This window comes from Rosa rugosa, chromosome 2 (assembly GCF_958449725.1).
Source record: "Rosa rugosa chromosome 2, drRosRugo1.1, whole genome shotgun sequence".
Classification (NCBI taxonomy): Eukaryota; Viridiplantae; Streptophyta; class Magnoliopsida; order Rosales; family Rosaceae; genus Rosa; species Rosa rugosa.
The window spans coordinates 56284342-56310840 of NC_084821.1; the positions used below are offsets into that span (position 1 = coordinate 56284342).

Here is a 26499-nt window from a genome sequence, read left to right on the forward strand (position 1 = left end):
CTTTCAAAAAATAAAAAAATAAAAAACAATAATAATGTTATAAAGTATGAAGAAGATAGAGAAAGAATAGTTGGGAGGAAGTAGAAGTGTTATCATTCAGTCTCATTAGGCATTAGCCTCCTTTATATAGAGGTAGAGTTTACATCAAAGTACTTAACTAATGAGTATTTACATGGACATCCACATAGATAATAATATTTACAACACTCCCTCTTGGATGTCCACCAATGAATGATGATATTGGACGCTCTTATTGTTGCCTCGTTAAAAACCTTACCAGGTAACAAAAACCCAGTGGGACAAAAATAACCCTGGTCAAAGGACAAAAAGAGCACAACGCGCATATGTCCTAGGTTGCATGCTTCTGGATGCTCCCCCTGATGAGAATCTCCCCCTGATTGTTGCAAGCCTCATTCATGTATGCGATAAGCTACATGTACCATGTATAGTAGTTTGATGTGTCTATCACTGAAGTGAGACCATGTGTGCTTTGCATGCATGTAGGGGCTCATCACAAATTTTCATACTTGTAAAGTTTAAGAAATACCAACAAAACTAGACGACAAAGCCTTACCTCATATGATAAGGTTAGAAACAATCTCATATGCTCAAATTCATACACAAAGTAATAGTTAAACAATATAAATAAATTGACACATTTAACTTTGTATAGTTTAAAACATTGAAAAATCATCATGGCATACCTAGCCATACACATCAATATCTTTGCGTATTGATATGTCTCATATAAGCTCTTCAAGAGCTCTAAGTAATTCATAACTTTACGAAAGTTAGAATATGTTGCAACATTATAATCATAATTCGAATTCGATTTTGTAGTCTTGTCATAGTACTCATCGAGGCAATTTGGGTCGCGTTAACTATAACGGAATGAGTACATATGAGCTAGCTTAAGATTCTTTGATTCCATGAGTGAGCTTGACAGGACCTGCCCCAGATTTCACCCTGAAATCCGAAGTGGCCCTGCGGGGCCTACTTTATAAGAGATTCTACCAAAAATTTGGCGGAACTTCCCCTAAAAGTAGGCTACCCAAAACCTGTAGGAAAACATTTACACTTCTAAATCATCCATCCTTAATCTTCTGGAGCCATCTGCTCCCCAAATCACAACTTCAATTTCACAAATATCAGTCTCAACCCAAAAACAATATTAATCCCATAGGTTATCAGAGCAATACTAATCCACTAGGTAACAAAGAAAAACAGAAATAGAATGAGTACGCGGAAGTAATACTGTTGGCTATGCCTCGACTCCATGTACGCCCGACCTCAACTAATTTCGCCTGCAAACTGGGCATTTGAAACCGAAGGGCCCAGGGGAAAAGTATTGAAAAACACGTTAGCGTGAGTGGACAAAAATAAACAAATTTTAACAAAAGGAAATTTAATACTTTCCCCATTTATTTCTCTAAAAACTCCCGATGCATGCAATGTTTAAGGACAACAAAACAAGAGAAGTTCTGTACAAGAAAAACCGACTAGCCCCGCTAGTCACAACTAAAAGAAAAGATTGAAACTCCGGTACTCAAGAAAAATAGGACCAGCCCCACGGGTTAAACGGAAATCGAACCAGCCCCGCTAGTCAAAAATAGTAAAGTGAGTAGGGGAAGACGATAGCCATACGAGTGAGCCTCCCAGGCTCGGGTGATAGCCTCCCAGGCTAAAATACTCCCATAACTCCCGTAATATACCCTTATGCCACTAAGTGTAGCGATAGGATACCGGGCTACAGAATTACTGTCATAGAGACAGTAACCTGCGCCACAAAGGCGGAAGGGCTACGGTGATCCCATCACCGCGCCACAAAGGCGGAAAATCAATGCTAGCAATGATAAGTCACCCAAAGTATGGCAAAAGAAACCCGAAAACCAAGTAAATCCATAAGTACATAAAGCTTCCCCATCTCTCGTAAATGAATTTCCAACGACGTGTCCCACACACCAAGATAATCTCAAGTTCAAAATAAATAGGAGATAAATAAATATAAAGATTTACTCCATCGAAATCTCATTTCAAAAATCTCAAATCGCCGAATATAAATATAATATAAATAGTATAAATCCGGAAATCACATCGGAAATAAATAAATAAAAGAAAATAAGCATCATCCAATGACGTGACCCCGCACGCCATAAAACTTTCAAATAATTAAATTATCCAAAACCATTTCCGAAAATTAACCATATGCTTGGGAAATTAATACGATAAACAAATTATAACCTCGGAACCAATTAAATAAAAGCATGCATCATTCTTTGAAAAATAAAAGTCCACTCACAGTACTATTGGGCGACCACGCAAACGAGTTCCTTCATTTAACCGTAGCTCGCGGCATTGCCCTGTACACAATTATATTTCCGTAAACGACAATCCGATAAAATAATTACGAACCTAAACGAAACCCGAAAATCCCAATCTCCATTACTTCTCAAATTCAACCCAAATCTCTTCCACAACACCAATTCCTCAATTTATATATTCCACAACGAAAACGAGGGAAATCCGACGGCCGGATTTCCCACAATTCAATCACAAAACTTCAAACTTCGGAAATTCACAAAGAATTCCAAACCCCTCCAAAATTCACCAAACTTCACATACAAGCTCTACAACAATTCTACAATTTAATGGGCTAAAAACTGAAATTAAAACACTGCCCTACACGCCTCTACACGCCACCAACAGTGGCAGCGCGTGGGCCCCACGCGCTACCGGCAACCACCTCCGATGGCCACCAAAATTTGGCAGCACCATCTACTCAACAAACCCAACCTCTTTCTCAACTACAACAAGTTCCAATTTTACCTGGAAGAGCTCCAATTTGGCCGGTGAAAAATTTCCAGAAATTCCAAGAACCCTAGAAATTGAAATTGTTAATTCGACCTCTACACTGCAAATTGAAATGAAAGACCTTAGGGCAAATGAGCTATGTCAAAAACCGAACCTTCGATGCCAGTTTGGTGGCCGGAGACTGCCGGAATCGGAAAATATCGGCGTTGACTCAAAACTGCTACAGTGACCGTCCTCTTCTTCTCGTTGCTGCACCTTCCATAGTTCATATTAAGCTACGAAACGTACCCAGAAATGAAGAATATGAAGAGAGCTTTCCAACGACATCTTATAAGTCAAAATCCGTCGCCGGATGGAGGAGTTATGGCCGGAAGAAGGTGAAGAGGTCGGAGAGGAAGAGAGGGTCGGGGAGAGAGAAGGGAGAGGGCTCGGTAAGTTTCCGAAAATGGAAACTTACCACAGTAACTCGGCTATTTATAGAAACTTATCATATGAACAGTAACATTAGTATTTCGCTTATAACTTTCACATACGAACTCCGATTTTTACGTACCACATATGCACGCGCTCGGTTTAACGTCCTCTACAACTTTCATGAAGAACATTTTCTCAAATTTTGACCCGAACAAAAAGTCAACTTTTAGGGCCACTAAAGTTACCGAAAAAGAGTAAAAGTAAATCAAATTGTCGTTTACTGTCCAAATGACTAATAAACCGGTGAATTAAGATACGGGATGTTACAGAGCTTCAGGCTCTTTCAACCTTTCATGGACTTGAATCATTCATGTATTTGAATCCCTTGAGGATTTGATAAGCAATACGCTTATTATGACACTTTACTTTTGAGATTTTGCTTTTAGCAATGCATCTTTAAGATCTTCATAATGTACGATGACAACGTGCTATAAATCTCTCGTCAATATGACAGTTATATGTAACACTGTATTTATAGAAAATTGTCATTCGTTTAGGGAAGATGTTCACAATCTCATGTCTCTATAAATAGACATTGTGTCATAGTGATTTATCTTCACTTTTGATAAATACCCTTTTGTAGCATGTAGGGTTAAAGGTCTAAGTATTTCATCACTTTTCAAATATTTAATTTCATTGGAATTGCCTCTTTCCAATTTGGCCAATAATATACTTTGTCGACATTCATGGTGAAACGTGGTATAGCATCCATATAGCCCTTAAAGATTTTTGGTAGCTACCAAATGTAAATTATCATCGATGATTAACAATCATAGATCCCACACATTCTTATATGCATGCATTAGCTATAATAAGCTTATTGATAATCATTTCTAGGGCATACATTGTTGGGGTACCCATGCCACTTCTGGGGCATACATTGTTGCTTCTCGGATAATCATTTCTCATAGATAAGTCATGTAACGAATGTCGATCTTTTTACTTATAATCTCGTGTATAAGCATTTATAGGGCTTGTATAATCTTCCCTATTTTGGGAGCTTAAAACTTTAGACCTGGTGGATATAATCCACACAAATTCACGCCGTTATTCAAATGACAGTAGTCTTTCCTCCCCCTAACGGCTGGAAGACTGTCTTATTTTGACCATGCTCAAAAGATGCGTTCAAAAATCTATTACTTTCTTTAGAGTGAAGATGTTCATTGGCTGGTGGCGAACCCAAACCAAGTTTTAGGTCAAAAATGTTTTGTCCATTAGCATCAACCATATTGATTTATTATTGTATCACTAAGATATCATTTCATAATGGCGTACTTACACCTTTGTATGTGTAGCCATATTAGGAGCTGTGATATTGTTTAATGACATTCTCTTCAGGAGAACCATGTCAATTGGATACACTTGCATCCCAAAAATCAAATGGAGTCTACATTGTTTGTATTAATATGGTCGGTCTCAAGGACTTTAACCCAAGCAGATGCCTTTGCATTTAGCATATAATTTTGTCACTTTCTTTTATCAATTCACTAGTTTTGATATTTCTCGAAGTCAAAATGAGACGGTGGATAAATATCTCACACCAATTCATATCGTTCTTTTGGAACAATCTTTCTCCCCCTCATGGCAGGAGGATTGTCTTATTAAAGTGACAACTCGCAAATATGCGGTAAATAAATAATTTGCTTGTATATAAGGTTAGCAGTCATCAAAACTTGTAAGTGCCTCCATGCAACATGGTAGACAAAAGATGACGTAACCGGTCATGCCAAAATAATGTATTTGGTTCGAGGAACTTCAGGTTCATGACATAATATGCCTTAGTTTACTACAGAAAATTCGATACAGTATATATCCGATGGCATAAAGTCACATCTAACCATATAGGAGGCAATTAATGCAACAATATTTCAAATTTGGTAACATGATAGTAGCTCATTCAGAGCCATAGATCAAGATCTACAACTCTTGATATGGGTGTTACCTTAGCTTCAGTAAACATTAATTGTGAAATACTGATAATTGGAATGGACTCACTTCATTTTGAACAGCTGGCCAAAATGATATACTCGAAATTTCAAGTTAAAGACTACAATCCATAATAACAAGTAACTTTATCATGTGGAGAACCTCAAGTTTTGCATCACATATAAATGTGTAGTCATAAAGAGGAAGGACTTCAGGCCCTCATATAATTGGAGATCCAAGAAACTTGAGATTTCGATTTTTTTTCATTTATAACAACCTCTTAAGGAACATCAGGTTCCTAGATAATCGGATTTAGAAACATTTAGTTTCAATGAAAACTCAAGAGGTTACAATAAATCTGTGGAATAACACAATAGTGTTTTCAACTTTGCTTATTGTAAGCAAAAGACATCAGGGATGTGTGATGATCTCAATGTTCTTATTAGTCAATGAAATTTAATTTGACTAGTACCATTTTGAAAGTGGCTTGAGAAAGATCCACCATATAGTGTACCGCAGACACGCCCATTTCTCAATTTCCTCACATGTATGAATGTTAGGGCAGTATTTGCATTGACTCATGATTTTTCTCTTGCCATGATCCACTTCTGGTGGCATTTCATGGTGTTGTCATGTCAATCGGCTTTCTTATTATACAATGAGACCATGGTAGTGCGAGATTGTACATCTTTGGTAATAATATTATGTGCTCTTCTGGAGCCAGTAATCAGATATGTAAGATTTGAGATGATTAGCTTCACGATCATACTATATAAGTGAGGGACTTTAGATTGTCATCTAGTGAGTATGATCACTGAGGAACTTCAAGTCCTCATGTAATTAAGGATCAAGAAACTACATGTTCTGATCTCTTTTAATTACAAAATTCTCGAAACTTATGATAAGGAGAAAATTGATATTGACATAATTAAATTAATGAAATGACGTACCTGTATTCAAAGGGTATACTCATACTCATTCGTCATAAACCAATGGTTGAATATATGCTTACGTATAAATTGGTGTCAATATAATTCCCTCAAAACTTCAGGTTTGAGGTTAAAGCTCTTCGATAAATTGTTCATATATCCACTCAAAACTTATGGCTCGAGTCTGCACAATTAGAACTTCAGGCTCTAAGGTGGAATGCTTTAAGCAGGCATAAAGAAGAATGTATCAATCGACATATGAAAATTTACTCGAAATTTCTAGTTCGATTTGACATAAAGTCAAATAAACTATGAATGAATTATATGCTTATTCGAAGCTTCAGGTTCGAATTTTTTTTTTTCTATGAACTGCAAGTTCTAAAATTTCGTAATTTGAACTTCGGGTTGAAATAAATTTTGGTACTCGAAACTTCAGGTTCGAGGTGACTAAAGTGAAGCTTCAAGTTCACTTTTAACTAATTTATATTTTATACTCAAAGCTTCGGGTTTGAGATTTACTGTTAGAACTTCAGGTTCTACTGTGAAATTTTGAACTTCTGGTTCAAAAATATTACATTCGAAATTTATATGTTTGAGACATAGGGCTCCTGGCCTATATAAATAAAAAAAAAAATATGTACTGTAATGAAGATATACAATAAAATAGAAATATTGCGGTGAAGAAAATAAATAAATAAATATTTTAACGATGGAAACTTCTGGTTCCATAAATGAATAATACACAGAACTTCTGGTCCGGTTAACTTTACAAAATATGATATCCTTTTCTCTCCTCTAACAGCACGAGGGTATCATATGTAGAACCTCAAGCTAAATGTATAGCTACCTCCTTTGCCAATATTGAACTTCAAAACCACATGTCATATGGAGGAGTGAATCCCAATATCAGAAAAGTTGAGGAAACTTCAGGCCCTCATACTATTGGGGATTAAGAAAACATGTGGTTTTCAATTGTATAACTTTGAAGATCTTCTGGCCTTCATAATTACAGAAGCTCTGAGGAACATGAGGTAATCAGATCAGAAAACTTCAGGTTTCGATCTCGTTGGATTGCAATTCAGAGCCCCTGAATCGGATAAACAAATCGAATCAATTGATCATAAATATATGAACATATCTAATAAAAAAAAATGTGTTGATTGTCACAGTGCACCAATGCTTGGGTACCATAGGTAGTGGTCGTTTGTGCAATGGATTGGTTCTTCAATCACAAAACCTTGATGTATAGTTGTTGATATACATATGGACAGACCATATAAAGATAAAATAAATGGAAATAATAGACCATAGTGCAATCAATAGTGATTGATAACAAACAGTAGCATATAATCATACTCTCATGGCCATGGCCAATAAGAACGGATGAGAAGCAATAGAGAAAACGTTATTACCAGATGCAGGCGACGAAGAGGTGCAGATGAAATTCGCATTAAATAAATTAAATGCACTGGAACATAAATTGATGCATATTTGTATATGTTGATTGTTGAATTTGAAAGACCAAACGTAAAACGACATGCGTTGGCTTGGTTTAGAAAACCAAAAACTAGAAGTAGATAGATACAAACATTATTTGATACCCACCGAAAAACAAATATTGGATTTGTGCATTGACGCAAACATAAAGCCCAATTATCCCTAGATATGAACGTCTATGAGATGAAGGCTCTTCTATCATGATCATAGAAATAGAACAATTAACATCATGAATTGAGCAAAGAAAAGACAAAAGAAAACTCATAGATCGAAGTTATTCGTCAAGGCAATAGAATTGCACCATAAACCTCATGGATCATCATAGAGTTAAATGAAAAGAAAACAGAGCAAAATGTGCTGATAACGTGTTATAAAGTATGAAGAAGATAGAGAAAGAATAATTGGGAGGAAGTAGAAGTGTTTGTTTGGCTCCAATTTTGTTGCAGCTGGTCAACAGTCTCTTTTCTGCGCGGGCATGCCAGCACCGTTCGGGTGCGGTCGTCGGGGGTGTCCCTTGACCTAACTTCTATCAAGCGATTGTAGACGAGGAGAGCACCAACCTCGTCGTGGGATTCTTTGTGCCTCGTGGTGAGGACTTTGCTGAAGTTTCTTCTTGTTCACAAGTCGATACTCAATATTGCAGATTGAGCAGAGCGAAATCACCGGGAAGTATTGAGATCTTGCTAAAGCGTGACTTTAGCTTGGCTGGGTTGCTAGGGCGTTACCCTTGCTTGGCTGGTTCTATAACCGTTGTGGTCGCGGCACTACCGTCGGCTCCCGAGGAGACTAGGACCGAAGCACATTGACAGAGGGTTTGGTGGCACTGAAAGTCGGCTTCTGAGAAGACTAGGACTAGGAGTGTGATCACCGATAAGAGAAAGAGAAGGAGAGGAGTTGCTCTTAGAGAGGTTGCTCTAGAGAGAACTTAGATCATCTTAGAGATGTTGTTGAATTGTGTTGTTGTCCTTTGATACTTGTTGTAGCCTCTATATATAGGCTACCAAGCAACACTATTTGGCCTTAAACAACTCATAATGAGTTAGGTTTTAGCACTTAAACATTAATGGAATGTTAGGTTTAAGCACTTAAAACACTAATGGAATGTTAGGTTTAAGCACTTAAACACTAATGGAATGTTAAGTTTAAGCACTTACTGCTCCAATTTTTCTGCAGCTATATCTCCACCAAGAACTCAAAATGGGCCTTCGACCTCTTCACATCAAATGATCCAAAATGAGTGTAGATCATTGTGGCAAATTTTCAGAGCTTTCTTCCATGTGGTTGGGCCGGAAACGCTGCTGGACCTCTTACAGGTCCAGTTTTCCAGTTTTGCTTCTGCAGAAAATTGGACTGATTGTTTGAAGGCCTTCCACTCAAAACTAGCTCTGGCACTCTTCATAAGAAATGATCCTTGGGCTGTCTAGAATGGATATACAGAGTTTCAGCTCATTTAGAGTTCATTTGGTCAGGCGACCGCTCCTTCTGTTTAGCTCGGTTTCTCCTAGCCGAAGTAGGAAAATGTGCTAAAGTTGACTTTTCATGCTTCCATAGTAGGCTTTATTTAGCCTCTAAATATATATTTCGAACTTGTCGACAATATATAGCTTGAGCCACTGACTTTGGCTCAATTTCTCCAAGACGTGCCTTGTCAGGCAAAAATGCTCATTTTGGGTCCAAACATTGCCCCCCAGACCTCGAAGTCAAAGGTCTTCGTCTTGACTGAAGAGGTCTTGAATCAGCACTACTCTTATAATGTTGTCGCTCCAAAACCACTTGTATTGGCTTGACTGTTTCCATATAGGCCTCTAAATAGGCCATAAAGCTTGAATGCCGTAATCTGAAATGCCTCTGTCATGAACTAACGCTTCCTTTGCCAACTTTATTGCCCCCCATGGATCTAGCGAAACTTGGGCAGGTTGTAGGCAATCAAAAATTTAGCGTGCCCCCCATGTGAAGGAGACTGCTTTTGATCGCGAATGAGGATCCTTCTCTTTCTTGGTGGTAGCTTCGCTATGTGTATAGCAACAAGTATCTGCCTTGTTTGCTGGCTCTCTGTTGATTTTCTCAAATGTAGGTGTTGGAGCCGCTTTCCTGGCTAGATGAAGGCCTATAGTACTTGGCGAAATAAGATGCAAAATAGCAAACTGTTTGCTTTCATTTAATCCTTCGCGAGTCTTATGCCAAAGAGGATGATTGGATCATGGCTATCGTCATCATGACGTGTGACCAAGTGAAACCACCATATTTTGCTGCAACTTTAGCATCTAAAACCGCATCGGTTTTAATCATGTTTTATTTAAAAAACATCAGGCCACTATGCTGGCCCTGCGGTGGTAGGAAAAGGTGGAATATCTTCACTGTCGCCTTAGATGCGATTCTCAAGATGGAATAATGACTCATTAATTATCAACTAGGGCCACTCACTGGCCCAGCTAATAAATTAATCTCCAAACATATTTGAGCTATAAATCAAGGCGTATTGGAGAAGTATCTTCACTGTCGCCTTAGATGCGATTCTCAAGATGGAATAATGACTCATTAATTATCAACTAGGGCCACTTACTGGCCCAGCTAATAAATTAATCTCCAAACATATTTGAGCTATAAATCAAGGCGTATTGGAGAAGTATTCTCTGCGACCTAGAAATGGCATCCAAGAAACCATTCGTTATCGATCAGGCAGATGAAATCACTGAGAAAGCCGCATTCGCCTGGCGGACTAACATGAGTGTTTGATGTAGAAGTCAGACCGGAGAGGAGAGAAGTCGACTGATGGGCTTTGGTGGCGGTGATAGTCAAGCGAGTCTAGGTCCCACACCTCGCGATCGTTTGCCAGATGATGCTATGGCCTATTATGCGCTTCCCATCCGCCGTCCCATAGCGGCTCTTCGGCAGGTGCCTGGTGATTTTAGCTGTTGGGGACCAAGGAGGAAAGTGGGCTACTGGCCTACCGTCGCTCCCGAGGAAAATGTTTGGTATCAGGAGGTCCGAGCGAGAGATTTGGCCCGATGGGATGCGGTGGGTATCACCCAAACCATCGATCTATGCTTCTGTCTTCCCAATAATACTAGCCCTGCACCGCTAGCCGCCGCTCTTTGTTTCTGGAACACCTCCAGCAATACATTCGATTTCCGGTTTGGGCAGATGAGCATAACTCTGCTGGATGTTCTTACCATCACGGGGTTGCCCATTGACTTTGACCCCTATGTGCATGGTCAGTTTGATGGCACTCAATTTTCTTTGAGAATGGATATGGCTGGTCGAGGGCATCACAGCAGATCCTACCTATCCTGGCGCGACTATTACTGCACCCTGCGTGACCATACAGAAGGTATTGCATTCCTGGAATTCTGGCTTTGCAGATTTATCTTTTGCACTTCTTCCAACAAACCTACTGGGCCTTGGAATTCTCTGGCCACTGCTCTCTACAATGGTATTTGTGTTGGCCTTGGGCAACCTGTATTGGGTGCGTTATATCGCTCCCTTTATAGAGCCGTAATGCGCCCATTTGATACCGACATTAGTGGCCCCTTCTGGATCCTTGCCTTTTGGCTGCAGATTTATTTCCCTCTCTTCCGTCGCGGTGATATTCCAAAGGAACCTCCAGTTGATTCCCTTTTGGGGAACTGGCTTTGTCGCAACGTAAGGTATCGAGCTCCACCCTACTCCGAGTGTTTTATTTTCTTGTACTTGCTGGGAGAGATGCCAGACCCAAAAATAGTCCTTTCTAGGCGATTTCCTCCTCCCCTTGATGATGGCTTTCTGCCCAGTGGACGGGATCATAGCGAAAGAGCCCTCCTGGCCTTTCGTCGCGCCATCTCCTGCTTGGATATTCGTCTTGCCACTGACCGCGTAAGTTATGAGCTCTATGCCCCTAACCACTTTGCTCGCCAATTTGGGTTGGCCCAGTTGGTACCCTGGCCTCTGGTTGATTCTGCCAATTACTACACCTCTTGGCGGAGATTAGCCCCACCTGGGTCTACCCCCTTTCAAAGTCGGTTTAATTTGATAGTGATTCCCCCTTGGGTCAGAGCGCTGTACCCCCTCAATGATGTAGACGATGATTATGCTGATTGGTGGAAAGAAGTGTCCGTGAACTGTTGGGACCCGCCACATGACGAACTCTTCGTCCTGATCTTTCGTGGCATGACTAGTCCTAGTCCGGAGAACCGCAAGATTCTTGAGCGCTTCTTCAACCCTGCAGCACAACCCCCGCGACCTATTCTACCTTCTCGTTCATCGCGTCCAGGGATACAAATCCACGAGCCTAGGGCAACAGTATGTTTTTTTCTTTCTTCACCATTCCTTTTCCTTGGCTTGAGTATCAATCCTTATTGCTAAGTGCATTTGTTTTATTTTTAGCGTACCACCTGGAGCAGGGCAGCCTCTACTCAGGCCGGGAAACAGAAGGCAGTAGCCGAGGAGCCTCCTGAGGGGGAGTCCTCTGATGATGACGATGTGAGCCTTGCTGAGGTAAACTGCCCCAGACTAATTCTGACTTTGCACATTTGGCTTTCCAGACCCCTTCTATTTTCTGAGTTGTGATTCCTCTTCTGTGCAGGTAATTGCTGCTCATACTTGCAAACGCGGTCGCGCCCAAATCGCTGAAGAGGACTTTGAGGATGACGAGCCTCTGTCAATGCGGCTGGTAAGCTCTGGCCCTGTTTTATTTTATTTAAATTTTAGAATCTTGGCAGGATCTTCATTATGTATCTTTTGACAGGTCCGTCACAGGACCACTGATCCCTCTCGCCTGAGTGAGGCTGGATCCTCAGCCGCTGTAGAAGAGCCAATTCTCTCGCTAGTTCAAGCATCAACTAACCCCGTGGCACCTCTTCCATCTCCTACATCTACAGAGCATCTGCAAGGTCCTACCATTCTAATAACGATCTCTGATGACGACTCCTCGGAGGATGAAAGCGTGGAAAGCCACTCTGAGACTTCTGCCGCTTATGAGGAACTGATGACGACAGAGATTCTTGCGGCACTAGAGGTTCAAGAGGTGAATGAGGTGGGGCCTCTTCCTCTTGGTGACCACGTACCAGATATTGACCTGACAGCTCGAGAAGTAAGCCACTGTTTGGCCAATACTTTCCATTTCCCTTTAGATCCAACCCCGCTTTCTGACATTTCTGAATCTAACCAGGATTCTGTTTGTACCGAGGAGGTGGCTACAAACGCTGAGGGTCCTATCGGCCGGACAGTCACCCTAGAGATGGAAAATGATACTGACGGTGGTGGTGCCCCCCAAGTCTCGCGAATAAATAAGACAACCGTCGAAGCCGAGGGCCCTGTGCTTGAATCTGCTCCACTTGCCCATGGTGAGCCGCGAGTTGAATTTCCAGATTCTCCCGCGGCTGAAGGGACAGACCAACCTATTGAAGATGAAGAAACTGAGGAAGCCGTCCACCCTTTTGCATTGGTGGTTCGTGATCCTGTGGCGCCTCTGCCGCCTCCTCCTCCTACCAGATTCGAGAGATTGATGAGGGTGTTGGAGGTAACTCCTCTTTCTGCTGTGGATGAGGCTAAGGTGGTGCTTTACGAACATCTGGGTCCTCGGGTATTGGAGACTGACATCCTCCCGCGAGTCTTGGAAGCCCTAAGGTATCTTTGCCAGGAGAAGGCATTGACCCTGCAGCAATTTAGTGCCATTGACGATCTGCTGAATGAACTTGGTGAGGCCCGCCAACGTCAACCGGCCGCGAACGCCCAGACTCATGACACTCGAGAAGCTTTGAATAGCCTCTCTCGAGAAATGGACATCTCTCGCGATATTTTAAATGAGCGAACCAACCGACTGCGGGAACTACAAATCCAAAGGTCCGACTTCAAACTTCGGATCGAGGACCTCCATACCGGTTTAGCCTTTGTTGAAAATGCGATTGCTACAGAAGAAGCCCAACTCGATGAACCTCTGACAGCTTCTGAAGAAATGGGCCGCAACCTGGCCCATCTCAGAGAACGGGCCACTCAGGCCGAAGCTAGTGCTATTGCGGCGAACCTCCGCGTGGAGGAACTTTGCTTGAAATTGAGCTTTGTGAGCCAATCTCTGTAGGCCCCCTCGAAAACCGTTCGGTCTCCTCACATGCTATTAATCCTCTCTTTTCCGAGATTTAAGGCATTAATCACTAGTTGAAAAACAACGGTCATGAAAAAATAATCTCGTGAATAGAACAGTTACCTCCTCGAAAACCGTTCGGTCTCCTCACATGCTACCTCTCTTTTCCGAGATTTAAGGCATTAATCACTCGTTGAAAAACAATGGTCGTGAAAAAATAATATCGTGAATAGAATAGTTACCTTCTTGGAAACCGTTCTCGATTTACTGACATCGGTTTTGAAATTGAGCTTCATCCAAGGGTAGGGATTTGCCTGAAGTCCCTATAAATAGTTGTATTTAGGGAAGGGAATACTCACAACAACTTTTCTGGAATATTCAAGAAATGGCCTTTCAGTCCTTGCTTCTTTTTCTCCTTCTTCACAAATCTTCCCCTCATGAAATGACCTATAGCCTCTAAATTTTAGGCTTTATGGCGTAATCTTAAGCCTGGGTTAGGCCTTATGGCGTAATCTTAGGCAACGCCTTGTTTCTCCTTCTGGAATCCTGCAACAACAATGCCAGGCTTCAGATTGGTTTAGAAACGCGAGGGGGCTCCGAGTGTGGGATCCACGATCATGCGAGATCATCTTTGTCATAATCCTACACGCGGAGTGAAACGGAGAAAGGGAGGACGGCCACTCTGAGGTTCGTCTTTCCTCCTCTGTTTTCTTCCTTCTGGACCCGGCCCGTGTTGTGCCCTCCAGATGGAAGGGGCTTTGGTTCTCACCTCCTTCTCCCCCTTTCTCTTCTTGATAGAAATCTTGGAGGGATGAGAAGGGATGGACTCTTTGAAGGAATGGGTTCAAGCCACAGAATGGCTGTTCCTATACTTCACGTCCAACTAATGGTGGTTACCATGGCTAGAGGGGGTGCAGAGACTCAAGTTGATATTCGGTTCCTTCACTCTCTGCCCCTCCAGGAGATAATGGCGCGGCTCAACCCGGCGTTGGATTCCATAACTGCTTCCAATTGAGGGGGCTCAGGGGCTCCATTTTCTTTCACTGGATTCTCCCCTTCTCATGGATAATGGCGTTGGCCAAGCCTATGTTGTATTCCTCTACCGCTTCCATGTAAATGGGCGCGGGGGCTCTGTTACTCCTCTTTTTCCTTCCCTGAAGTCTGCTCCTCCTTGAGATAATGGCGCGGCTCAACCCGACATTGGATTCCATAGCTGCTTCCACTTGAGAAAAGATTCAGAAGATATCCGAAGATTTCTGTTTTGTATTGTAGCCACTTTTGGCTTTGTAATGAATGTACTGCTTTTGGCCGCAAAGCCACTTTATGAATACAATAATATTTTCTTATCCTGATATCCAAATATCCGTGAGAAGCCAATAATTGTGTCTCGCAAGGCCCCAAATATAGGCCCCTATAGTTGTATATTGAAAATAATATGAACTTTTTAAAATATGTTCCGCGTCAAAAAGAGCCTTGCGGCGAGGGTTTTGAGAAAATATATATTTTTTTGGATCCACTTGCTGGCTCCCAACCCAAAACTCTTAGCGTCAATAACTCCTTCTTTTCCGAGATTTAATGCACTAATCACTCGTTGAAAAACAACAGTCGTGAAAAATAATCTCGTGAAAAGAACAGTTACCTCCTCGAAAACCGTTCGGTTTCCCCACATGCTATTAATCCTTTAATAATAGCTAACTCCTCAAAAACCGCTCCTCACATGCTGCTAGTCCCTTTTTTCCCGAGATTTGGAATCACTAATCTCGATTTACTGACATCGATTTGACTCCTCTTTGACCGTCCATCCAAGGGTGGATATTTGCATGCCTATATCTTCCTCCACATTATAAACCCAAATTTCCAATCCCAAAATCATTTCATCAATTCGAATATTTCTAACAGCAATCTTTCTTAATTACTCATCATCATCACTCTTCAATTCTCGCATTCTCTCAATCCATCACCAATGGAACCACAAACCCAGCAACCAACCGAGGATGGAGGAAGCAACAAAGCAGCCGGGAGTAGTGCTAACATGCTTTATAAGCGGAGTAGGTGGACTCCCACTACAGATCAGATAAGAATCCCCAAGGAGCTTTTCTACAATAAGGGAGTTAGGTCCCCAACTGTAGAGCAGGTTGAGAGGATCTATCTCCAGCTGAAATGGTACGGCAAGATCAAGTTCAAGAACCTCTATTTTTGGTTCGTGAACCAAAGGGCTCGGGAGAAGCAGAAGAAGAAGTCCAATTCGGATGTTCATGTGCCCATGCAAAGATCAGGGCTTGTTGGTGATGACAATGTTGCCAATTCATCTGCACCTGCTTCTGCTTCTTCTGCTGGTGTGATGATTGCTGTTAACGGGCAGATGGGGAACTATGGTGGTTATGGATCTATGAACATGGAGATTGAAACCCTTCCTCTGTTCCCCATGCATGGTGAGGACATCTTTGGCAACATGAAGACTACTTCCGATGGAGGTGGCGGTCACGGTGGTGGCTCTCACATTTCCCTTGAGCTCAGCCTTTCCTGCGAGGGCAAAGCTGGAAAAAGTTTCCGGAGCCGCTGACTCGGCTTAGTAGCTTTGTAGGAACACTTAGAATTGTCCCCTAAGAGTTGTATTTTTTTTTTTTATAATAAGTAGCTGAATTCAATAAGACAAGGTGAATCAATGTTTAGACATGCGGCCCAAGTATAGTCGCCTAGACACAAATTTTCTTTCAAATCGTTTGGGCAACCTTACTGAAATGGCCAGGTGGGGGAGGGCGAACAAGAGAGGCAGAATCCATTTTGGCATGAGCTACTCCCACATAGTGGTTTAGGCCCATTTGCACGCACTTCTGGATTCAAGAACCTGTCATGAACGTTGTCCCCTTTCTAGACACCATTTCACATAGGCTATACTTACTAAGATGAGAAATGTCATAAGTGTGAAGACAGTTCAACAAGTGTTAATAAAAGCCGCCCTTAACCTTAAGAGACCTGAACTAGGCATCAATAAGGAGTTTAGGCCAATATTAACAAAAGAGACTTCACCTATTCCGTTATGATTCACAACCCCTTACCAAATTCAACTTTTTTTTTTTTATATATATATATTTTTTTATATAAATGACGAAAATAAAAGTGAAAACTGAAAATTGACAGGAAATTAAAAACAAAGAAAGAAGTTAGCAGCACTATGTTTAGCTAACCTCCAGAAGGCCACGGGGGAGGCCATCTATGCTTCACTCCAAGCTCAGATGCGTAAAAATTTATAGCATGAAAACCCCCCTTGTGAGAGCTTGAAGGAAAGCAACAAAGATACTTCGCGTGCCAAAATTGGAATAAATTTAGCTCGTAGGAGGAGTAATCTTGCCCCCCAAGTATCTTTGTTGGCATAGAATTAGCCACAGATTGGCCATTATAGACGACCACTTGTTGGTTTGAATTCTCATGATCAAGAGCCTCAAAAACGACAATTTGGTCGCCTAGATCATATTTAATCACCGCTTGGCTATTAGAATTTTTAAGAAATTTATTTTGGTGATCAACAGAATGAACATGAGCTCCATCTTGCCCCCCAAGAATCTGATCAGTAGCCACATATATGGCTGGGTCAGTGGAGAATTCAGATATTTGTTCAGAGACAACTTTATTGTCAGAAGAACAATCTTGTGGATCATCTTCTCCAAAAGCAACCTCTGTGTAAGGCTGTGATTCTCCAGTGAGGCGTTTAGGTTTATCGCCATCTGTAGGCAATTCAACCTCAGAAACCACCTCTTCGCGAGCAGATTCTTGACTTTTCAATTCTCCTTGCTGTGAACCGACTTGGGTAGCCAAGATGGAACCCTCCTTGCGCAAGGTTGTGAACTCAGATGTTATGTTTGCGGCAGGTTGGGCAGTCTGTTTGTCTCTGCTCGAGAAAAGCTTTTGTGACTGCTCTTTAGCTTTCTGAGCATTCTGATTCATTCGCTGCTCCAACTCGCGAATTCGTTGTTCCCTTTTCGCGATCGAAGCTGCCAGATGCTTCCCATAATTTTCACTATGCACTGTAAGGATGCGAAGCCTCTCATCCAGGCTAGCATCTGGTGGAATGATGAGTGGTTCGAACTCGTCATCAATGTCAATATTGCCAATGGTGGCAACATTGGCCATCTTGTCACTTTAAGAATTTCTTTTGGTAAAGATTTTCCCCTGGCATCCCAATGATGGCGAACACAAAAAGACTCTAGTGTTGTCCAGATTGTCCCACTGGGCGTGCCAAAATGTTTGGCTCCAATTTTGTTGCAGCTGGTCAACAGTCTCTTTTCTGCGCGGGCGTGCCAGCACCGTTCGGGTGCGGCCGTCGGGGGTGTCCCTTGACCTAACTTCTATCAAGCGATTGTAGACGAGGAGAGCACCAACCTCGTCGTGGGATTCTTTGTGCCTCGTGGTGAGGACTTTGCTGAAGTTTCTTCTTGTTCACAAGTCGATACTCAATATTGCAGATTGAGCAGAGCGAAATCACCGGGAAGTATTGAGATCTTGCTAAAGCGTGACTTTAGCTTGGCTGGGTTGCTAGGGCGTTACCCTTGCTTGGCTGGTTCTATAACCGTTGTGGTCGCGGCACTACCGTCGGCTCCCGAGGAGACTAGGACCGAAGCACGTTGACAGAGGGTTTAGTGGCACTGAAAGTCGGCTTCTGAGAAGACTAGGACTAGGAGTGTGATCACCGATAAGAGAAAGAGAAGGAGAGGAGTTGCTCTTAGAGAGGTTGCTTTAGAGAGAACTTAGATCATCTTAGAGATGTTGTTGAATTGTGTTGTTGTCCTTTGATACTTGTTGTAGCCTCTATATATAGGCTACCAAGCAACACTATTTGGCCTTAAACAACTCATAATGAGTTAGGTTTTAGCACTTAAACATTAATGGAATGTTAGGTTTAAGCACTTAAAACACTAATGGAATGTTAGGTTTAAGCACTTACTGCTCCAATTTTGCTGCAGCTATATCTCCACCAAGAACTCAAAATGGGCCTTTGACCTCTTCACATCAAATGATCCAAAATGAGTGTAGATCATTGTGGCAAATTTTCAGAGCTTTCTTCCATGTGGTTGGGCCGGAAACGCTGCTGGACCTCTTACAGGTCCAGTTTTCCAGTTTTGCTTCTGCAGAAAATTGGACTGATTGTTTGAAGGCCTTCCACTCAAAACTAGCTCTGGCACTCTTCATAAGAAATGATCCTTGGGCTGTCTAGAATGGATATACAGAGTTTCAGCTCATTTAGAGTTCATTTGGTCAGGCGGCCGCTCCTTCTGTTTAGCTCGGTTTCTCCTAGCCGAAGTAGGAAAATGTGCTAAAGTTGACTTTTCATGCTTCCATAGTAGGCTTTATTTAGCCTCTAAATATATATTTCGAACTTGTCGACAATATATAGCTTGAGCCACTGACTTTGGCTCAATTTCTCCAAGACGTGCCTTGTCAGGCAAAAATGCTCATTTTAGGTCCAAACAGTGTTATCATTCAGTCTCATTAGGCATTAGCCTCCTTTATATAGAGGTAGAGTTTACATCAAAGTACATAACTAATGAGTATTTACATGGACATCCACATAGATAATAATATTTACAACAAATAATAATTTAAGAGGTATGAATAGAAGCTCCATATATTTTATTATTAGTGATGTAAATCTAGCTAGTGGCTTCAAAATTTTGCATTTATTTTCAATGTTCTCAAATTGAAGATCATATAGTGATTTGGTAGGTGATAGTGAAAAATCGTACAATATATTAGTGGATTCCAATATATCGTTTCAGTAGAACTACCTAGGGGGCTAAGGTCATAACCAAAAGTAGGTGCTAGGAATACTATATGTGGGTAGTATGAAAGTAGGCGTGAGTGGTGTGGAGGTGTGGGGTGCTAGATTATTATGAAGGTAGAGGTGAGTGAGGTGTGGGGTGTGAAGAAGGGTGTAAAGAGAAAAATAAGGGCTAAAAAAATTGAACACTGTGTGTATTGCAAGGGCTTTTCATGTTAAGAATCATTAAACCCCAACCTACCCAAAAAAAGAATATGGGCTCGGTCGACCTCAGTCGGGTCGACCAAGCTCGTTTCTCCTTAAAGCGTCTAGAACCTACTATAATAAGTCTATGACTAACTTCTACGTCCTTTCTGATTCTCATTTCCCGCTTCAACGTGACCCTCAAACGACGCCGTTTGCGAGCTCGACACCAGCGAAAGGAAGAAGAGGAAGATGTTGGGCACAGTGAAGGCGCGTTGGGTGTTCACGACGGTGGTTTTTTTCTCGGTGGTGGTTTCGCGGAGCAAACAGAGAGTTGAGTCGGAGAGAGAGAAGCCTTTTCTCTCTTCTTCTTCTTCTTCTTCGCCGGCGAAGTTGTCGTCGGCGTCCCAAGAGCCACTGGTCACTCTGGTCTCTATGGCTTCTAGCGACGGAGGCCAAGCAGAGTTCTACACCGAAACGACGACGGATGAGGGGTCGCTGAATCTGGAGTACGATTTCTATCGGAACTCGTGCCCTCAGGCAGAGACCATTGTGAGGTCGAAGATGGCTTGGATTTACGGCCAGCACAGGAACGTCTCGGCCCAGTTGCTGCGTCTCTTTTTCCATGACTGCTTCATTGAGGTATGGAACTCAAATTCTTCATGACTTTGGTGTGAGGTTTTTTGTGATATGGGTTTAATAAATTTTTGCTTTGAAGTATCGAAATATAGGGATATATGGATTCTTGAAATGACGGATTTCTTGATTGTTTGTGGCCGATCAGCTTGGCACTGAATGTGGTTTGGGGTTTTGCTCAAATCGGTTGTAGTTGCTCTGCTCTTAACCAATGAAATCTAGGGATTTATTGATTCTTGTAATTTCGGGATTTCTTGACTCTTGAAATGCTTAAAATGTAGCTTCATTGTTTGGATTTTCCTAATGGGTGTTGTGTTTTTCATCTGGGTGTTCGTTGGATTTAGCCTTTTTCTGTACTTTAATCCGATGCTCATTGTGACCTGTTTTATATTTTGTAGGGTTGAACTGAATAAATATTTTTGTTAATTTAAATGTCTTCTGTTTTATTGACTTTTTAATTCCAAAACCAGTACTATATATGCTGTGTATTTCTTATGATTTTGGTATATGGAGACCGAAAGAAATCGTGTTAGCTGCAATGATTTCTCTGAAATTGGTTCTGAATTTTATCGATTCCTGGTTTCCAAATAGGGTTTCTTGGTTTTGGTAGTTTAAAGCCAACTTTGACTCAATTCTACATAGAGCTACATCAAATCCAAAACAGGGGAAGAAATTCATCGATCCTTTGTGATTTGGTGAATTTGGAAGTTTGCTACTTTGACTGAAGCTTTCTATTGTATTAAGCTTCTTCTGATTTTTACTGGTGACCATCAAGATGTGAACCTTGTTATTATTTTGGGAATTGGTCCAAGCTATGAACAAGTTTGGATATTGTACTTTCTTTCCAGCTATTTATCTGTCATTCTTAATGTTGTGGGGCTTCTTGAATCAGGGGTGTGATGCTTCCGTTCTCTTGGATGACAGCAATGGGGATAAAAACCGTTCTATAGAGAAGCAGGCGACACCAAATAGGTCCTTGAAGGGATTTGATAAAATTGATCAGATCAAGGAGGAGCTCGAAAATGTTTGTCCAGGGGTGGTATCTTGTGCCGATATACTTGTTCTTGCCGCCAGAGATGGCATTATCCTGGTGTGTTAATGAGTTTTTCTCTTCCTTCTCGTAGTTCCTTAGGATTTCCCTTTTACATCAGAAACTCAGTCATCATGCTGATGTGGTAGTAATATCGAAAATGGCAGGCTGGTGGCCCATATTATCCAGTCTTGACAGGTAGAAGAGATAGTACCCAGTCCTACTTTGATGTGGCATTGGAGGAGATTCCAAAACCTGATGACAATATCACTCATATATTGCATCTGTTCTCAAGTAGAGGTTTCAGTGAGAGTGAAACAGTTGCTCTTCTTGGTACTCACTGACCCTCAATTCCTTATTCAAACTTATGATTGTAGTACGTCATTTTAATCTTTTGAGTTGTTTTGTATTAGGAGCGCACAACATTGGAAAGATAGGATGTGAGTTCATACAGTCACGCGTAAACAACTTCACTGGGACAGGGCAACCCGACCCAGCCTTACCTCTTGATCTCCTCACTACGATGAAACTAAAATGCCAAGACAATGCTAACAGGGCGACCAGTAATACTGATGCATCTCAATCGTCTTTGTCCATATCATCTGGGGCAGTTTTTGACTCTCACTATTACCAGAACTTGTTGCGGGGAAGAGGAATCCTCTTTGCTGATCAGCAATTAATGGCTAATAGGATGACAGCTCAAGTGGTCGCAGCATTTGCTTCAGATAATGGATCGGCATTTCGAATGGACTTTGCCCAGGCAATGACGAAGATGTCAACACTTGGTGTCCTCACTGGATCTCAAGGTCAGGTGCGATCGGTCTGTTCTCTCCCAGTCAATAGTTATTGACACACTCCAACAGTATAGGTATAAACCAAGGGGGTGTGATGGAGCTGACATATTTTTTAGTTACTGAATTCATTAAACCCGTCACCCTCTTGTTGTACATGAGAGGAAATTCTTTAGTCTCTGATAAACCTTTAATGCAATCGTTTGTACTTACTCCTTTAGCCCTTTTGTGCTGCCGGGAGAGAAGTCTTTTCTCACAAGTCACAAGTTTAGTCTATCTTTCCAAAATCAACACTCTGGGGAATGTTTAATTTTCTTTGAATCGGATGCATCAATATTAGGTTAATAAGAAGTTTGTACGACACCGAGATGGAATCTAGTGAGGACTGAGGAATAAGATCAGTTATATCATCAACAGCTACCATTAAGAGTGAGCCCATCACAAGACGCATGTTTTGTGACTTTTTCATTCCTTATGATTTGTTTTGATCCAACTCAACCAAGTACATAAGGGTAGAGATTTTGATTATTGATCATTTGTGTATGGTGTTAGTAAGCAAAGCAGCCGTATTCCTAGAAAACCTAGGAAAATCAGGAACACCAACATTTCCAGTAAGTACCCGGTATACAAATACATATAAGCAACTATATGCACTACAATATGAGCTAGTGCACTCAACTGATCGAGGAGGTAACCTTCTTGTTTCGGTAACTTGATAGAGGCAGTCTGATCAACATTGCCTGAGGCATTCAATATAATGATCTGGTGCACAATTAATAATGTTCATTTGGAAAGAATGAGTAAGCTTGATTAAACTTGTAGGCATTTTAGAATTCACAGAAACCAAAAGAGGGGCTATATATCATGCATGTACTAACAATTCACTAAACCCAAAAGGGTAAAGAAGAAGAACAAAAGGGCATGCCCATATGAAAGACTGCTGTCTGCTCATATACCATTTTTTTTTTTTTTATCTTAGACTCTGAGACCATCTGATGTACTAGACAACAAGAGGGTGTAGAATTTTACAGAAGTTCTCCTAAAAAATGTGTCATCTTCAGCACAGCCTCGATTTCCACAACGTGGGAGTTTGACAGTTAGGAACTGTGGGTGGGGAGAGAACAGTCAAAACGGACTTGACCTTGGGATCCAATGAGAACATTAAGATCTGACATCTTCATCATTGCCCGGGCAAAGTCCATTTGAAAGGCTGATCCATCATCTGAAGCATATGCTGCGACCAATCGAGCAGTCCTTTTATTAGCCATTAATTGCTGATCAGCAAAGAGGAGTCCTCTTCCCCTCAACAAGCTTTGGTAATAGTGACTGTCAAAACCAGCCCCTGATGATACCGATGAAGACAGTTGTTGATAGTATGACATCCCATCTGTGGTAAACCTCTCACTCAGTCCCCTTGATACCAAAGGAGATGCAGCAGCAGCAGTACTAGTTGACTCATTATTATCATCTTCGCAATTCAGTTTCATCTCTCTGAGAAATTCAGGAGGAATAGTTGGGTCTGGCTGCCCTGTGCCCTTGAAGTTGTTGATGCGTGACATAATGAACTCACATCCTATCTTTCCAATGTTGTGCCCTCCTGAAAAAAAACAACTCATAGATTAAACTGATACATTTCCAAAACCAAATAACAAGAGCATAAGAAATACAGAATTAATGATTACCGAGAAGAGCAACTGTTTCTCTCTCATCGAAACCTCTCAGCGAGAACTGATGCAATGTCTGATTGATGTTGTCATCTGGCCTTGGAATCCCCATCATTGCCTCATTAAAGAATGAGCGGGTACTGTCTCTTCTTCCAGTTAAAATTGGATAGAAGGGGCCACCAGCCTGCCATTTCAGATATTACAAATACATCAGAAACGACGCAGCTTTTCTGATGTGAAGGGGAATTTCCAAGGAACTAAGGAGGATAGGAAGAGAAAGTTCAAAACCTGTAGTATGTGGTATTCCAATAATACTAAATGTGTGATAATTGAGTCAAGACAAGAAATACAGTAAAATTGAAAGAGGTATGTATCCATCGTCTTAAGTACTAGGGGACTAAGGGGAAAAGGATGAGAAACTGAAAACCTTAAATACTGTATTGTTGATTTTTCCAATAATTGAAACCAAACAAAGATCAATGCAACTACATGTGTGATATGTTCAGTTTCTTATTGGTTTCTGTTAATTTAGTATTTATAACAATAGGCAGGAAAGAGAGAGACCGGAAATTTTTGCCTGAAAAAGCTATTTTAGATACAAGGGAAAAATCAAGTAAAGATAACACTGCAGAAAACAAAGCAGTGAAAGGAACATCTCAAGATTTAGAGTAGCAGTAAACACACCAGAACAATGGCATCTCTGGTGGCGAGAGTAAGTATGTCGGCACAAGATACCACCCCCGGACATTCATTTTCAAGCATCTCCTTGATCTGATCAATTTTATCAAAGCCCTTCAAGGACTTATTGGGTATAGCCTGCTTCTCTATGGCATGGTTTGTATTCCCATTGCTGTCATCCAAGAGCACGGAAGCATCACACCCCTGATTCAAGAAGTTCACAACATTAGGAACAACAGGTATAACTGATAGAAATTACAAAATCCACAATATTCATAACATGGTCAATTCCCAAAAAAAAATCTTGAAGAGCTAAATAGTGTACACACACTAAGCATCAGTTAAACACAAAAAGAACATAGCACTTACCAGACCACCACAAGAACCTAATTGGAGATTATGAACCCATAAAATTCAGAACCAACTGAAGTCATAATTATAAAGTAAATCTCTACATTCAAGTTTCTTAAGAAATATACACAATATAGTATTGTGGTCAGGGAATTTGATTAAAGCTCTGAACTGTCCTAGCAAGTATAAAGAAGACAAATTGAACTGAAAACAACTTTCCATACAATTGAAAAAGCCTGCAGTTCAAATCGGTCCAGAACAGGTCATAAAGAGCATCATCATATTGACTACAGAGGGTCAATATTTCTCTTTACAAACATCCATAGAATTTAAGTATCAAGAAGTCCCTAATTTCAATAGCCAAAAGCAGAATAGCTGAAGAAATTTAAGCCAATCAAATTCATCGGAAAATGGAAGAATGCTGGTATACCAAATTCCTTAAACCACAAATCTTCATGTTAAACATAAAGGAAACTTAAGAGTTACCAGATCAAGAAACCCTTGGAAATCAGGAACCAATTAATAGCCATAATCAGTACAACCATGACAGCTAGCACAATTTTCTTCAAGTCCCCATATACAAAGTTCATAACAAACATACACAGTATATAGTATACAGTTCATAAAATAACCAAAGACTCAAGAAATCCCCAAATTTCAATGTACAATACAACAGTTCATAAAAGAAGCATTTGATACTACCTAGATGAACAGAATCCAAAGAACCAAGAAATCCCTAATTTCAGTGCTTAAATACAGAAATTAAAGCCATTTCAGAATCTGAGGTCTATACCTCAATGAAGCAGTCATGGAAAAAGAGACGAAGCAACTGAGCCGAGGCGTTCCTGTGCTGGCCGTAAATCCAAGCCATCTTCGACCTCACGAGCCCCTCGGCCTGAGGACACGTGTTCCGGTAGAAGTCGTACTCGAGAGTCTGCGACGTCAAGTCCGTCGTCGTCGTCTCGGAGAAGAAGTCGTCTAGGCCGCCGTCGCCAGAAGCGAGAGAAACAAAAGCGACGAGTGGTTCGTCGGAGGAAGAGAGAGACGGCTTCCCGTTCGATTCGCCGGTTCTCGGATTGTTCAACGAGATTCGCAGAGAGAGGATCACTGCCACGAAGAAGAGCAGCCACGCTTTCGTCTCGAACAACATCTTCGTCTTCTTCTTGTTCAACGGCGCCGGCGAGCTCGTGAGGTCTGCAACGGCGTCGTTTCGGTTTGTGAAGGAGAGCCAGAGAGAGAGAGAGAGAGAGTGGGAGTGTGTGGGTTGAAGCGGGAAATGAAAAACAGAATGAGCTCCTTGGGCGAAGAGTTTGTTACACTAGTTTCTAGAACCGAGTCGGGTCGATTTGATTAACCTTTTGGGCTGGGTATTTCTTGGTTAGGGCAATCCAACTAACCAAACCCAACTATAAGAACAAAGTGAGTTTTGAGATGACAAATGATTGATTTTTTTTTTTTTTTTGTAAAGATGATTTTAGAAAATCGGTTTAGAAACTAATAGTTTTGATCATATCAAATATCATAAGAAAAGGCCTAAAAATTTCATGTCTTTCTGACTTTCTTGATTGGAAAACCACAATTTCTTACAAGTTATTTTTTTTTTTTTAAAAGCAAAAATCTAGAGATAGCTTGTCACGTGTCCAAATCGGTCCAATATTGCTTAAGATGACAAAATGATCTTTAATTTCTTTTGTA

At 41.2% G+C, this 26499-nt stretch overlaps 2 protein-coding genes and 1 long non-coding RNA gene across 3 annotated transcripts; 1 reads left to right on the plus strand and 2 right to left on the minus strand.

Moving 5' to 3' along the window:
• Nucleotides 1–509: 509 nt before the first annotated feature.
• LOC133729280 (uncharacterized) lies at nucleotides 510–3236 on the minus strand. The gene is made up of 4 exons (XR_009856328.1): nucleotides 2966–3236; nucleotides 2827–2878; nucleotides 2300–2360; nucleotides 510–1311 (listed from the first exon to the last, which is right to left on the minus strand). It is a non-coding gene; the product is annotated as an uncharacterized LOC133729280 (long non-coding RNA).
• A 16627-nt stretch (nucleotides 3237–19863) lies between these two features.
• Nucleotides 19864–22170, plus strand: LOC133731087 (putative Peroxidase 48). Its single transcript, XM_062158547.1, has 4 exons — nucleotides 19864–20296; nucleotides 21183–21380; nucleotides 21488–21653; nucleotides 21734–22170. The coding sequence occupies exons 1-4, from the start codon at nucleotides 19907–19909 to the stop codon at nucleotides 22168–22170; spliced, it is 1191 nt and encodes a 396-aa protein (XP_062014531.1). The 5' UTR covers nucleotides 19864–19906.
• A 798-nt stretch (nucleotides 22171–22968) lies between these two features.
• Nucleotides 22969–26071, minus strand: LOC133734160 (putative Peroxidase 48). The gene is made up of 4 exons (XM_062161798.1): nucleotides 25598–26071; nucleotides 24460–24657; nucleotides 23794–23959; nucleotides 22969–23708 (listed from the first exon to the last, which is right to left on the minus strand). The coding sequence occupies exons 1-4, from the start codon at nucleotides 25952–25954 to the stop codon at nucleotides 23209–23211; spliced, it is 1221 nt and encodes a 406-aa protein (XP_062017782.1). The 5' UTR covers nucleotides 25955–26071; the 3' UTR covers nucleotides 22969–23208.
• Nucleotides 26072–26499: the final 428 nt, after the last annotated feature.

Excerpts from the sequence above, each read along its gene's own strand:
- LOC133731087 (XM_062158547.1), top strand. The coding sequence starts at position 19,907 with ATGTTGGGCACAGTGAAGGCGCGTTGGGTGTTCACGACGGTGGTTTTT. Across the intron at positions 20,297-21,182 it reads TCCATGACTGCTTCATTGAG|GGGTGTGATGCTTCCGTTCT; the intron begins GTATGGAACTCA and ends TTCTTGAATCAG. Across the intron at positions 21,654-21,733 it reads TGAAACAGTTGCTCTTCTTG|GAGCGCACAACATTGGAAAG; the intron begins GTACTCACTGAC and ends GTTTTGTATTAG.
- LOC133734160 (XM_062161798.1), bottom strand. The coding sequence starts at position 25,954 with ATGTTGTTCGAGACGAAAGCGTGGCTGCTCTTCTTCGTGGCAGTGATC. Across the intron at positions 24,658-25,597 it reads TCCATGACTGCTTCATTGAG|GGGTGTGATGCTTCCGTGCT; the intron begins GTATAGACCTCA and ends TTCTTGAATCAG. Across the intron at positions 23,709-23,793 it reads AGAAACAGTTGCTCTTCTCG|GAGGGCACAACATTGGAAAG; the intron begins GTAATCATTAAT and ends GTTTTTTTTCAG.